This window comes from Trichomycterus rosablanca, chromosome 1, assembly GCF_030014385.1.
Source record: "Trichomycterus rosablanca isolate fTriRos1 chromosome 1, fTriRos1.hap1, whole genome shotgun sequence".
NCBI lineage: Eukaryota > Metazoa > Chordata > Actinopteri > Siluriformes > Trichomycteridae > Trichomycterus > Trichomycterus rosablanca.
In genome coordinates, this window is record NC_085988.1 from 60,559,103 (window position 1) to 60,570,125 (window position 11,023).

At 37.8% G+C, this 11,023-nt stretch overlaps 1 protein-coding gene across 1 annotated transcript in view; it reads left to right on the top strand.

Moving 5' to 3' along the window:
• The window catches only part of plxnb2a.1 (plexin b2a, tandem duplicate 1), a 152,005-nt gene extending 142,084 nt beyond the window's left edge, over positions 1-9,921 (top strand). The window contains exons 28-37 of the mRNA XM_062994710.1: positions 1,084-1,231; positions 1,359-1,459; positions 2,918-3,002; positions 3,690-3,841; positions 4,894-5,054; positions 6,466-6,613; positions 6,748-6,812; positions 7,635-7,710; positions 7,809-7,883; positions 8,837-9,921. Coding sequence (XP_062850780.1) covers positions 1,084-1,231; positions 1,359-1,459; positions 2,918-3,002; positions 3,690-3,841; positions 4,894-5,054; positions 6,466-6,613; positions 6,748-6,812; positions 7,635-7,710; positions 7,809-7,883; positions 8,837-8,941 — 1,116 coding nt within the window. The 3' untranslated portion in view covers positions 8,942-9,921. The remainder of the gene's footprint in view (positions 1-1,083; positions 1,232-1,358; positions 1,460-2,917; positions 3,003-3,689; positions 3,842-4,893; positions 5,055-6,465; positions 6,614-6,747; positions 6,813-7,634; positions 7,711-7,808; positions 7,884-8,836) is intronic.
• Positions 9,922-11,023: the final 1,102 nt, after the last annotated feature.

The following is an 11,023-nucleotide window of genomic DNA, read 5'->3' on the forward strand; positions in this document are numbered from 1 at the left end:
GTTTAGAGTTTAGAGTAGAACAGATCTCTAACGGGTCTTATTCTGTTAATGAGTTATTTATTTGCCTTTAGTCACTTGTTTGAACTATTGTTTTACTTGCCTGTTGTGGTGTTGTTATAAAATGTTTTTATATGTTTAAATTCCAACATAACCTGACATACAGTATCATCCATATTAGCATATATACATTTCATGTTTAATTGAAATATATTTGACTATATTCAAAAGCATAAACAAACTAAAATTGATAAACTTTTCTGTCGCTTCATATTTTTACATGTTTTTTATTGGCCGCTCAGGTGGAGCAGCGGTAAAACACGCTAGCACACCAGAGCTGACATTTCGTACTCATCAGTTTAAAACTCAGCTCTGCCATCCGGCTGGGTTGGGCAGCTACATGCGGGCGCCTGCACAGAGTTGAGGAATAATGTGGACAGGGTGTGGCTCTCCGTACACAAAGCTGAACCCCATATGAACTCGCCTTGTGCAGGGGAAAAGATGCTGTCGGCAACTGCACACGTGCTGGAGGGGCGTGTGACATTCTCGCTTATCTCAATCAGCAGTGGGGATCAGCATCAGTAGAGAGGAAGCGTAATGCAATTGGGTAATTGGATACGACTAGATGGGGAGGAAAATTTGTCTGCTCTCATATTTTAGGGGTCACTATAGTGGGTCATTCAGGTCCACATGTCAGAATTGGCACATTTTTACGCTAAATGTCTTTCCTGACGCAACCCTGTCTTATTTTTGTCTGGGCTTGGGGACGGCACTGAAAGCACACTGACAAGTGCACATCTGAATGGCTAGGCCCCTCCACTTTAGACATAGCCAATCGTATCTGTTTAGATTGTTGACCGGCCAATAGTGCAGCTGATATTTGAATCACAGAGTGCAGCTGTAGTGAGAGGATTTACTGCTGTATCCTAGTTTTTTGATGATGTCATGTGGATATTGTAGTTACTTGATTGCTGAATGCTAAAACAAGTTGTTTTAAATGTCATAAATATTTTTGTAAAATATTTTTCATTAGTAAATGGTTAAAGATGTAATTAGGTGAAATTATGTGCTGTTTGTTTCTCTCAGACCCTGCAGGTTCTAGATGGTGCGGATGTAACACAAGTGAAAGTGCTGAACTGTGATACCATCTCTCAGGTGAAAGAGAAAATCATTGAGCAGGTTTACAGGAACTTTCCCTATTCTCAGAGACCCACCGTGGATAGTGTTGCTTTGGGTGAGATTCAGTTAATATATTATATGACATGACTAACATACCAAAATTTAAACATGAACATTTTAAATACTGCAAGAATCTAGCAAATTGGAAATGTCACATAAGAAACTCGTTTTCTGTTTTGCAGAGTGGCGTCCTGGCTCCACCGGGCAAATCTTGTCTGACTTGGACTTAACATCACAGAAGGAGGGCAGGTGGAAACGTCTTAACACTTTGGCACATTACAATGTGAGTGCAAACCTAAACCAGTTCTCTAGAATAACCAGTAGGGAAGTCAAATGTGTGGATGTTAGGAGAACCTTTTTACTAAACATTTTAATAATCTAACAGACATCTCATTTGGGAAAAAAAATGCTATTTGTGCATCACTTTATGGCAAAAATAATAATAAAATAAAAAAATAAACAAATGCTACCTTATAGTGCAGCAAAAACAGTTGCTTTAACAGAGAACAACCTAAATTTAAATAATGTAAAATGCAAATATAAACAACAAGCATTGAATTTTGCAGATATTTATATACATTAAATACATAAAAGAGATACGTTGAGATATGTTTTACCTTATCAAATTTACCAATCAAATTTTGTAATTATATTGCCAGTAACACAATCCAAATAAGTTTAGACAGGGCAAAATGCTAGAATGTTTGTGGAATGATCAAAAGACCTATTTTGACACTGGCTACGGCGGGTGCTATCATGATTGGATATTAAATGAGCATTAATGACAGGGACAATGCATGATCACAAGGAATTTCGAGATTTTACCATCTACAGTCCTTAACATTATTAAATTATTTTAACTGAATTTAGAGAAATCTTTCTTTTGAAAAACCAACACTTTGAGGCACATTAAAAATGCATTAAATTAGGTCATGTTTTGTAATAAGTATCACACTCAGGTCATCTCTGTATTTACATGTGGGGCAGCACAGTGGCTCAGTGGGTAGCACTGCAAGAAGGTCCTGGGTTCGATTCCCAGGTGGGATGGTCCAGGTCCTTTCTGTGTGGAGTTTGCATGTTCTCCTCGTGTTCTCCTGCGTGGGTTTTCTCCAGGAGCTCTGGTTTCCTCCCACAGTTCAAAGACGTGCAAGTGAGGTGAATTGGAGATACAAAATTGTCCATGACTGTGTTTGATATTAAACTTGTGAACTGATGAATCTGGTGTAATGACTTGCTCTGTCATGAATGTAATCAAGATGTGTAAAACATGATGTTAAAATCCAAATTAATAAAGAAGTAATGAGTATCACCACATAGACTCAGGAAATGTTAGAAAATAAAATCACTAACAACAGTTCATCATTGTATTTACATCGGCGTGTTAGTGCCAATGGCATGGGTAACTTGCACATCTGTGACTTGTGTATAGGCATCATTATTGCTGAGGGGTACATATGCTTTTTGAGCAACATATGCTGCCATCTAGACATCTGAAAAGTTAACTATTGAGAATTTTTATTGTTTTTATTTAAATATGGGTCAAAAAGATTTGCAAATCATTGCTTACTTGTTTTGATTTTTGGAAGAATTGGATTTGTATTTTGGTAAACAACTTTAGGATAAAAACATGTCTAAAATGCAGAGCTTTCTTATTTAAGTGGTTTCTGTATCATTGTTATAAATCTTCAATCCAGATAGTTATGCCATATGTTTTTGTTTTTTTTGTTTTTTTGTTTTTTAGGTGAGAGACAATGCCACTCTTGTCCTGTCCAAAGTTCTGCACACCCAACAGTCTTTTGACCAGCACCAGGACTGGCATGAAGAAAGTGGGTTTGCTTGTTTTTTTTGTATACCAAATAACACGGCACATATAGTATTAAATAAACGAATACAGAAATGAACTGACTTAAACACACACTGTTTAAATCTTGTTTCAATATTAGAAGGTGGTGGCTGAGTGGTTAAGGTACTACAGTAATGATCATAGGGTTAAAGGTTACATTTGGGTTACATCTTTGAGTATGCTGTCTCGACCATAGCATGCTTAATATAAAGTGCCTCTGCCAAATGTCTTAATATAAATTTATAATTTCCAAAGCAGCTATATCAAAGCAGTAAAGCATGCAGAGTAAGATAAATACTGAATGAGATTTTTTTCATTTCAGAGGTCAGACATCTAATGAATAGATTTGTCTGCGCTATACAATGCAAGCAATTTAAGATTAAAGGCCTTGCTCAAGGGCCTATCTTAAGAAAAGCCTTTCCAGTTGAGTAAAGACTGTTATATCCAAAAATGACAACTCAGTAAAATGCCCATGGTTTTGGAATATGATTTCCAACAATCTCATTGTCAGGTGTCCACACACTTTTGGTAATATAGTGTACGTTTGGACATTGGTAGGCATCTGATTGCTGGTATTGCTGCTTGTAAGTTGTGAAATAACCAGTGAGCAGGTGTGGTGAACCTAACATACAGTACACCCTGTAATACACTGCTCTACTTTGTTTTTCAGGGAGTGCTCTGCTAGAGGATGATAAAGTGTTCCACCTGGTGAGACCAACAGATGAGCTGGACGATGTGAAGCCCAAGAAGGGCAGCATGAAAGAGAAGACCCCTGTTAAAAGCATCACTGAGATCTACCTGACCAGGCTGTTCTCCATGAAGGTAAATATTTACCAACCCTACAACATCTAATAGAAATAATGTATCTTACATGTAAGCTAACATTTTTCTTCTTATATTTAGTACATACATGAGTATATTCATTTAAGTTCTTCCATAATTTCTTTCGTCTTTGTACTTTTAAATATTATTAAAATAATGTGTATGTATGAACATGCTGAACTGAGAAGTTGATGGAAGGGTGTTTGGACACCACAATTAATACAATTATTAGTATTTTGGTGCAAAGCCTTTGTTGGCAACTATAGTTTGAGTAAAAGTTTTAGCTATGCTAAAAAATTGCTTTATTTGCTAGTAAATTGCCCATAAACTTAGATTAGCAAGACCATGCAAGCACCCTCACCTCCATTTAGAACCAGTCTTGAGTTATTTTGGTTCCACGATACAGGGCACTTGGGTGGTGCGGCGGTCTATTACGCTAACCCATTACCACTGGGACATGGGTACAAATCTCAGCTGGCCAGGCGTCTACACAGACATGATTAGCTAGATCTGGTTTAAGCCCAGCAATGGATTGTCTTCATTTTCAGGGTATTCCTGCTCTGTGACCAGTGTTTTCTGGTGGGCCAAACCCACTGTGACCCTGACCAGGTTTTATTGAAAATAAAATGAGATTTTAAAAAATTCCTAATTTATTGCTTTATTAATGTTTTTTCTAATTATATGTAATACCCCAGTACCATTATATGTTGCCTTCTTCTCCACACTTTGTTGAAACAGAGCTTAGGGCAGTGTAGTTTATTTTTTATTGTTCTTTGTCAAATTGTTGTTTACGATGCTTTCTTTAGCAGTCTTCTTTTTGCCCATTCTCATAATAAGTCTAAGAGCTTATTGTGAAATCTTGCATGGTGCACCTCTACAGTAGTGATTGCTTCTGGTTCCATAAACCTTCCACTTGTAAAAAAATTATCAAAAATGTTTTGAATCAACAAAAAGTGGTTGAATACGTTTCCCTCTCAATGTATTTGTGACCTAACAAGTAACAAAAAGTATCTATGCATTTTTTTCCATTTTTTTGTGTGTGTGTGTTACAGGGAACGCTGCAGCAGTTCGTCGATGACTTCTTCCGCAGCGTTTTGTGTTCAGGCTCTGCCGTTCCTCCAGCTGTCAAGTACTTCTTTGACTTCCTAGACGAGCAGGCACACAAACACGACAATGTGGACGAGGAGACCATCCACATATGGAAAACAAACAGGTCTGAAAAAAGAACATATACCGCCCAGCAGAAACTTGGCTTTCTTTGTCAGTGAGGGATAAATGAGTAAACAGGATGTAATGGGGTGTTGCTCTATAAGCAGTGAGGGAGGATGATTTTTTTTGATAGTGAGAATTACTGTTATCAGATAGAACAGAATTACAAGTATACTAAGTATGAATGCAAGATGAAAGTGTAGTAAATTACATAGGTGTCCAGCTTTGCTGTTTAATATAATTGTTTGTCTTGTTGTTATTGTTGTTATTATAATTGTTGTTATTATTAATATTATTATATTACTATATCAGAGAAAAAACAAACCAAAATACAGCAAACATCAAAATCCCATCCACAGACTTGAAACCACTAATACATTCCTACATCAAGGAAAAATGGCAAGTTGAATGGAACGCTCAGACCACCAACAAACTCCGAGAAATACATCCAAACATCAATACCAAACCTAGAACTCACCAGGGACGACGCATAGACCAAACTATATTCACAAGATGCAGAATTGGCCACACCAGGGTAACCCACCAATACCTGGTAAAAGGAGAAAACCTACCAACATGTGAAACCTGCCAAACAATTACAACTATAAAAGACATTTTGATATCATGCCCTAAATACACAAAGGAAAGACAAGTGCACATGCCTGAAACCATAAAAGAAATCCTTACACAAGACAACACAAGAACAGTATTAACATACCTCGCAACCATGAAAATGAAAATATTAAATGGACCAGATGATAGACAGATATATAATACCCAGTTCCTGCCATTAAATGACACACATGTGTTTAACATGGTGTAAAAATCTCAAATAAATAAATAAATATTACTATGTCCTCTGTAATTTAATATGGGGATATCATATAATTAAACTTTAGTAATTGAAAGTTATAAAGGGGCACTAAATTAGAAGAGCAGTAAACCATGCTAGATCTAGGGTCTTAATCTCAGTACTGCTATATGGCGGTCTACACAGATAATATAAAATTCTGGTGGGGGTGGAGATTGTTCAAACAACCTAGCCATTGGAAGGTGCACTTGTCAGTGTGCTCTCAGTGCAGGTCTCAGGCCCAAATAAAAATAAAGAGAGTTGCCCCATGAATGGCTTCTGGCATTTAACTGTGCCAATTCAGATATACTGACCAGAATGATCGGAACCCCAAAATACTGAAGTAGCTGGAAGTTAAAAAAAATCCTAAGACTTTAAAACTAAAAACAGCATTAAAATAGGACTGCTTTTTCATTTTTTGCTTCTAAGATTCTATAATTTGACTCTTGACTGGGCATCAGAATTTGAAAGCTGAAAAAAAAAATCACAGAATAGAGTTGGCAGAAGTTTGTGTGTAATGAAACAAAACAGTATTTAAATGACTGTTTGCTTGCTGTCTGTGCAGTCTGCCTTTACGCTTCTGGGTTAACATTCTGAAGAATCCTCACTTCACGTTTGACGTGCACGTATCCGAGGTGGTGGATGCCTCACTATCAGTTATTGCCCAGACCTTCATGGATGCCTGCACAAAGACCGAGCACAAGCTAACCACGGTGGGTTAGACATGTCACTGAACAGTGCAGCACATTGTTTTGATGAGAATGCATGTATCCCATAAACATTTTGTCCTCTATTGCAAACTGTTTTGCTGTCTTCTCAATTTATCTTTTTACGTTTTTTTATTTAGGAGTCACCAAGCAACAAGCTCCTCTATGCAAAAGAGATACCCACATATAAGAAGATGGTTGAAGAGTGAGTATTTTTCCTTTTTTATTAATTATTTGCTATAATAAATGCCCTTCTTTCTGCCTTTGTCTTTCTTTCTGTCTCAATTTATCAATGTCCTTTTACCAAACCTCATTTTCATTCATATATTCATCCACCCATTTATCCATCCCATCACTACCCCCCATTCATTCAGTTAATAAATTCTTGCCTATCCTATCCAAATGGCCAACCATTCTCACTCACATATCCATCCATCCATCCATCCATCCAACCAATTACCCTTCTATCCATCCATCCATCCAACAAATTGCCCTTCTTTCCATCCATCCATCCATCCATCCAACCGATTACCCTTCCAATTTTCCATTCATCAAATGTGTCATCTCTATTATCCATCCATCTATCCAACCATTCAACTAACCAATTACCCATCCATCCATCCATCCATCCATCTATCCAACCATTCAACCAACCAATTACCCTTCCACTTTTCCATTCATCAAATGTGTCATCTCTATTATCCATCCATCTATCCAACCATTCTACTAACCAATTACCCATCCATCCATCCATCTATCCAACCATTCAACCAACCAATTACCCTTCCACTTTTCCATCAATCAAATCTGTCATCTCTGCCATCCATCCATCCATCCATCCATTCAACCAACCAATTACCTTTCCATCCATCCATCCATCCATCCATCTATCCAACCAATTACCCTTCCACTCATTCATCCAACATATCTGTCATCTCTGCCATCCATCCATTCATCCATCTATCCATCTGTCCAACCAACCTATTCACCTAGTCATCTTTTCACTTTTCTCCCATCCACTCTGCAGGTACTACAGAGGGATTCGTCAGATGGTGCCAGTCAGTGATCAAGACATGAACACACACCTTGCTGAGATCTCTCGTGTAAGTGTGTGTGTGTGTGTGTGTGTGTGTGTGTTTATGTTACAATATGGGTATCTGTCTGTGACTTGCTAAGTAATCTCATTGGTTTGTTTTTTCAGTCGCACACAGACAAGTTGAACACCCAGGTTGCCTTGCACCAGCTTTATCAGTATGCCAGCAAGTACTACGATGGAGTAAGTTTATTCATTACATTTAATCTAAATGAGCTTTATGTGCAGGCTTACTTTTGTTATTCATCAAATGAATTAAGTAAATCAAAACTTACCCTGGTGCACTGGGTCATGCAGCTGTCAATCATACCATGTATCAGCCATATCAGATGGTCTCATAATACGCATGTCATGGCCAGGGATGCCTTAAATGGGCACATACTTGTAGTTGTACTGCAGTTATAGTGTTGAATGCAGCAAATAGGCGACTTTAATGTGGATCAAATTGTTATGGGTGGAGGACTGGATCAAAGTATCACCAAAACTCACATGGTGACCTACCAATAGAGGTCTGAGGAGGGACAAAACTGTTGTCATCATGGTGTTGCGTGGCCAAGACTCGTTGATGCCAGAGTACAAGGAAGGCCTAACAGAAAAGCTACTATAGCTAAATGTAGATCCCTTAATACTGGTGATGAGGTGAATGTACCACAACTCCTGCCCAATGCTAAAAGCGTGTACAATGGACATGCAGGCATCAGAAATGAAGAAGTCCAGTAAATTGTAGATTGTGGTGCATATTTGATGGGTACCAGTTGAAAAGATGGCACTAGGATGCTCTGTAGGACGAAGTCACCTCTGAATGTGCAGAAGATGGACCTGCTGGTCATGTTCTGGTACTAGATACCACAGGATCCCTTCAGAAGTGTGGATGAGAGCATATTAGGCGACAGGTCATACTGTTTTAAATTGGTGTATTATTATTTACATTATAATTTTGATTGATGATGAATGGTAAAATGGATTAAAAATTCTCCTGTGTTGCTGTAGATGCACCCTTATACTAAAATAAAGTCACAATCAACTGACAGTGTTTGCTGCTCTTTGACTTGACTAAAAACTTGCCAAGCTATGCTAAGCTGCTATTTTCTCTCCACCTTCATGTTTAATCAAGTTGTTTTCTGATTTTTCAACAGATCATCTCATCACTAGAGGAGGACCCAGCTGCCCAGAGTAAGCAGCTGACACTTCGATTGCAGCAGATCGCAGCCGCTCTGGAGCACAAAGTCACTGATCTTTAGTGGTTTGAGTCAGCGTCAGTGAGTGGGACATTTGACAGAGTGTTGACTCTCGCGTCTTAATAGCTTGTTTCTCTTCTTTAACCTTCAGAGGGATTAGCACAGAGTAAATAAGCTGTGCAGAACAATAAAAGGACAATGGTGGGTGAAAAAGTCACTCTGCGGTACGTTACAGATTTTAAAGATCGACATCCTTTTCGCGGCGTCACTGATAATCATGTGTCAAGTTTATCCTTTCGTGTGCAGATAAAGTTAAATAGTATTATATGTATATATATTTTTACACAAAATGAATTTATATTTCTTTTTGATTACCACTGCATTCGCTTTTGAGTATTTTTAAATCACAGTAACCATCGAATATTGTCTGTCCCATTCTTACTGTTGGATTTGCATTGCTGGTGCCTCCTGGTTCAGTTGTATTCTCAAAATTATGCCTTTACATTTAATGCTTCTTCTTTTAATGCTTCTTCTTTTAATGCTTCTGGTACTTCTGTTATGGCTTTTCATTTCTGTATATTATCAGGGAATGCAGGGTTACTCATTTTACAGCATTTGTTGAGTTGCTTGCAGTAGGCTTCTATGTTATCATGTCAATGTACCCTTTTACACTAAACACAGCAGCCCATAATTTAAATAAGACAGTGTTTTCAACCTGTAGTGCTAGTTAAACAGCAGCAGTATCCATAGTTCAAAATTCAGAATAATTTACATAAGTCGAATGAAGAATACAAATGCCTCTGAACATAGCCTTAAGCCTGATGTAATCACTGATCTACATTAAGAGACAGCACATGTGCATTATTTTCTACAGTCATAAGTGCTCTTTCTTGGTTTCTTTGTATTAAGGTCAGTCATATAGCTGCTGATTTGCTACAGTTGAACACACTGCTTACCTCACCAAATAGAGGATATCAGCCAGTTTTTTAAGTCTACATTGTGTTATTTGGTCTTAAATTTAGGATACAGTCTAGTTCATTTTAATCTAGTGTCATTACTTTTTTATGGGTTTGATATTAGACTCTCTTCTTTTTTATTTTTGCATTTGAAGTTTGATGAAAATGTTTTAAAAAGTATTAATTTTATCTTTAATATAGCTGCATACACCCTGATATTGAAAGCAGCCTAGAGCATTATCAATGTTACTGAGGGACATCTGTTTGCTTTACATCTTGAAACATTCGCTAAGGTGTATTCCTTATATTTGTTTAAATTCCAGTGTACAGTATCCTCAATATTCATTGTACCTGAAGTGCCATTTTTAGCAAATATTTTAGCGCCTTTGCTTTAAAAATTGTGCATTCAAAAATGTAGCTTGCTTTACTGTTTTGGCACATTAACCAGGTTTGTGTTTTTGAACTACACTGATCAGCCATAACATTAAAACCACCTCCTTGTTTCTACACACACTGTCTATTTTATCAGCTCCACTTACCATATAGAAGCACTTTGTAGTTCTACAATTACTGACTGTAATCCATCTGTTTCTCTACATACATTTTTAGCCTGCTTTCACCCTGTTCTTCAATGGTCAGGTCCAGCACAGACCAGGTATTATTTAGGTGGTGGATCATTCTCAGCACTGGTGGTGTGTTAGTGTGTGTTGTGCTGGTATGGTTTAAATACTGTGTCCACTCACTGTCCACTCTATTAGACACTCCTACCTAGTTGCTGCTGTTTGTGTTGGTCATTTTCTAGACCTTCATCAGTGGTCACAGGAAATTTTTGGCTGGAAATTTTTGGTTGGGGAACGATTCACAGTCCAGCAGGGATGGTGAGGTTTTTAAAAACTCCATCAGCGCTGCTGTGTCTTATCCACTCATACCAGCACAACACACACTAACACATCACCACCATGTCAGTGTCACTGCAGTGCTGAGAATGATCCACCACCCAAATAATACCTGCTCTGTAGTGATCCTGGGAGTCCTGACCATTGAAGAACAGCATGAAAGGGTGCTAACAAAGCATGCAGACAAACAGATGGACTACAGTCAGTAATTGTAGAACTACAAAGTGCTCCTATATAGTCAGTGGAGCTGATAAAATAAACAGTAAGTGTAGAAACAAGGAGGTGGTTTTAAT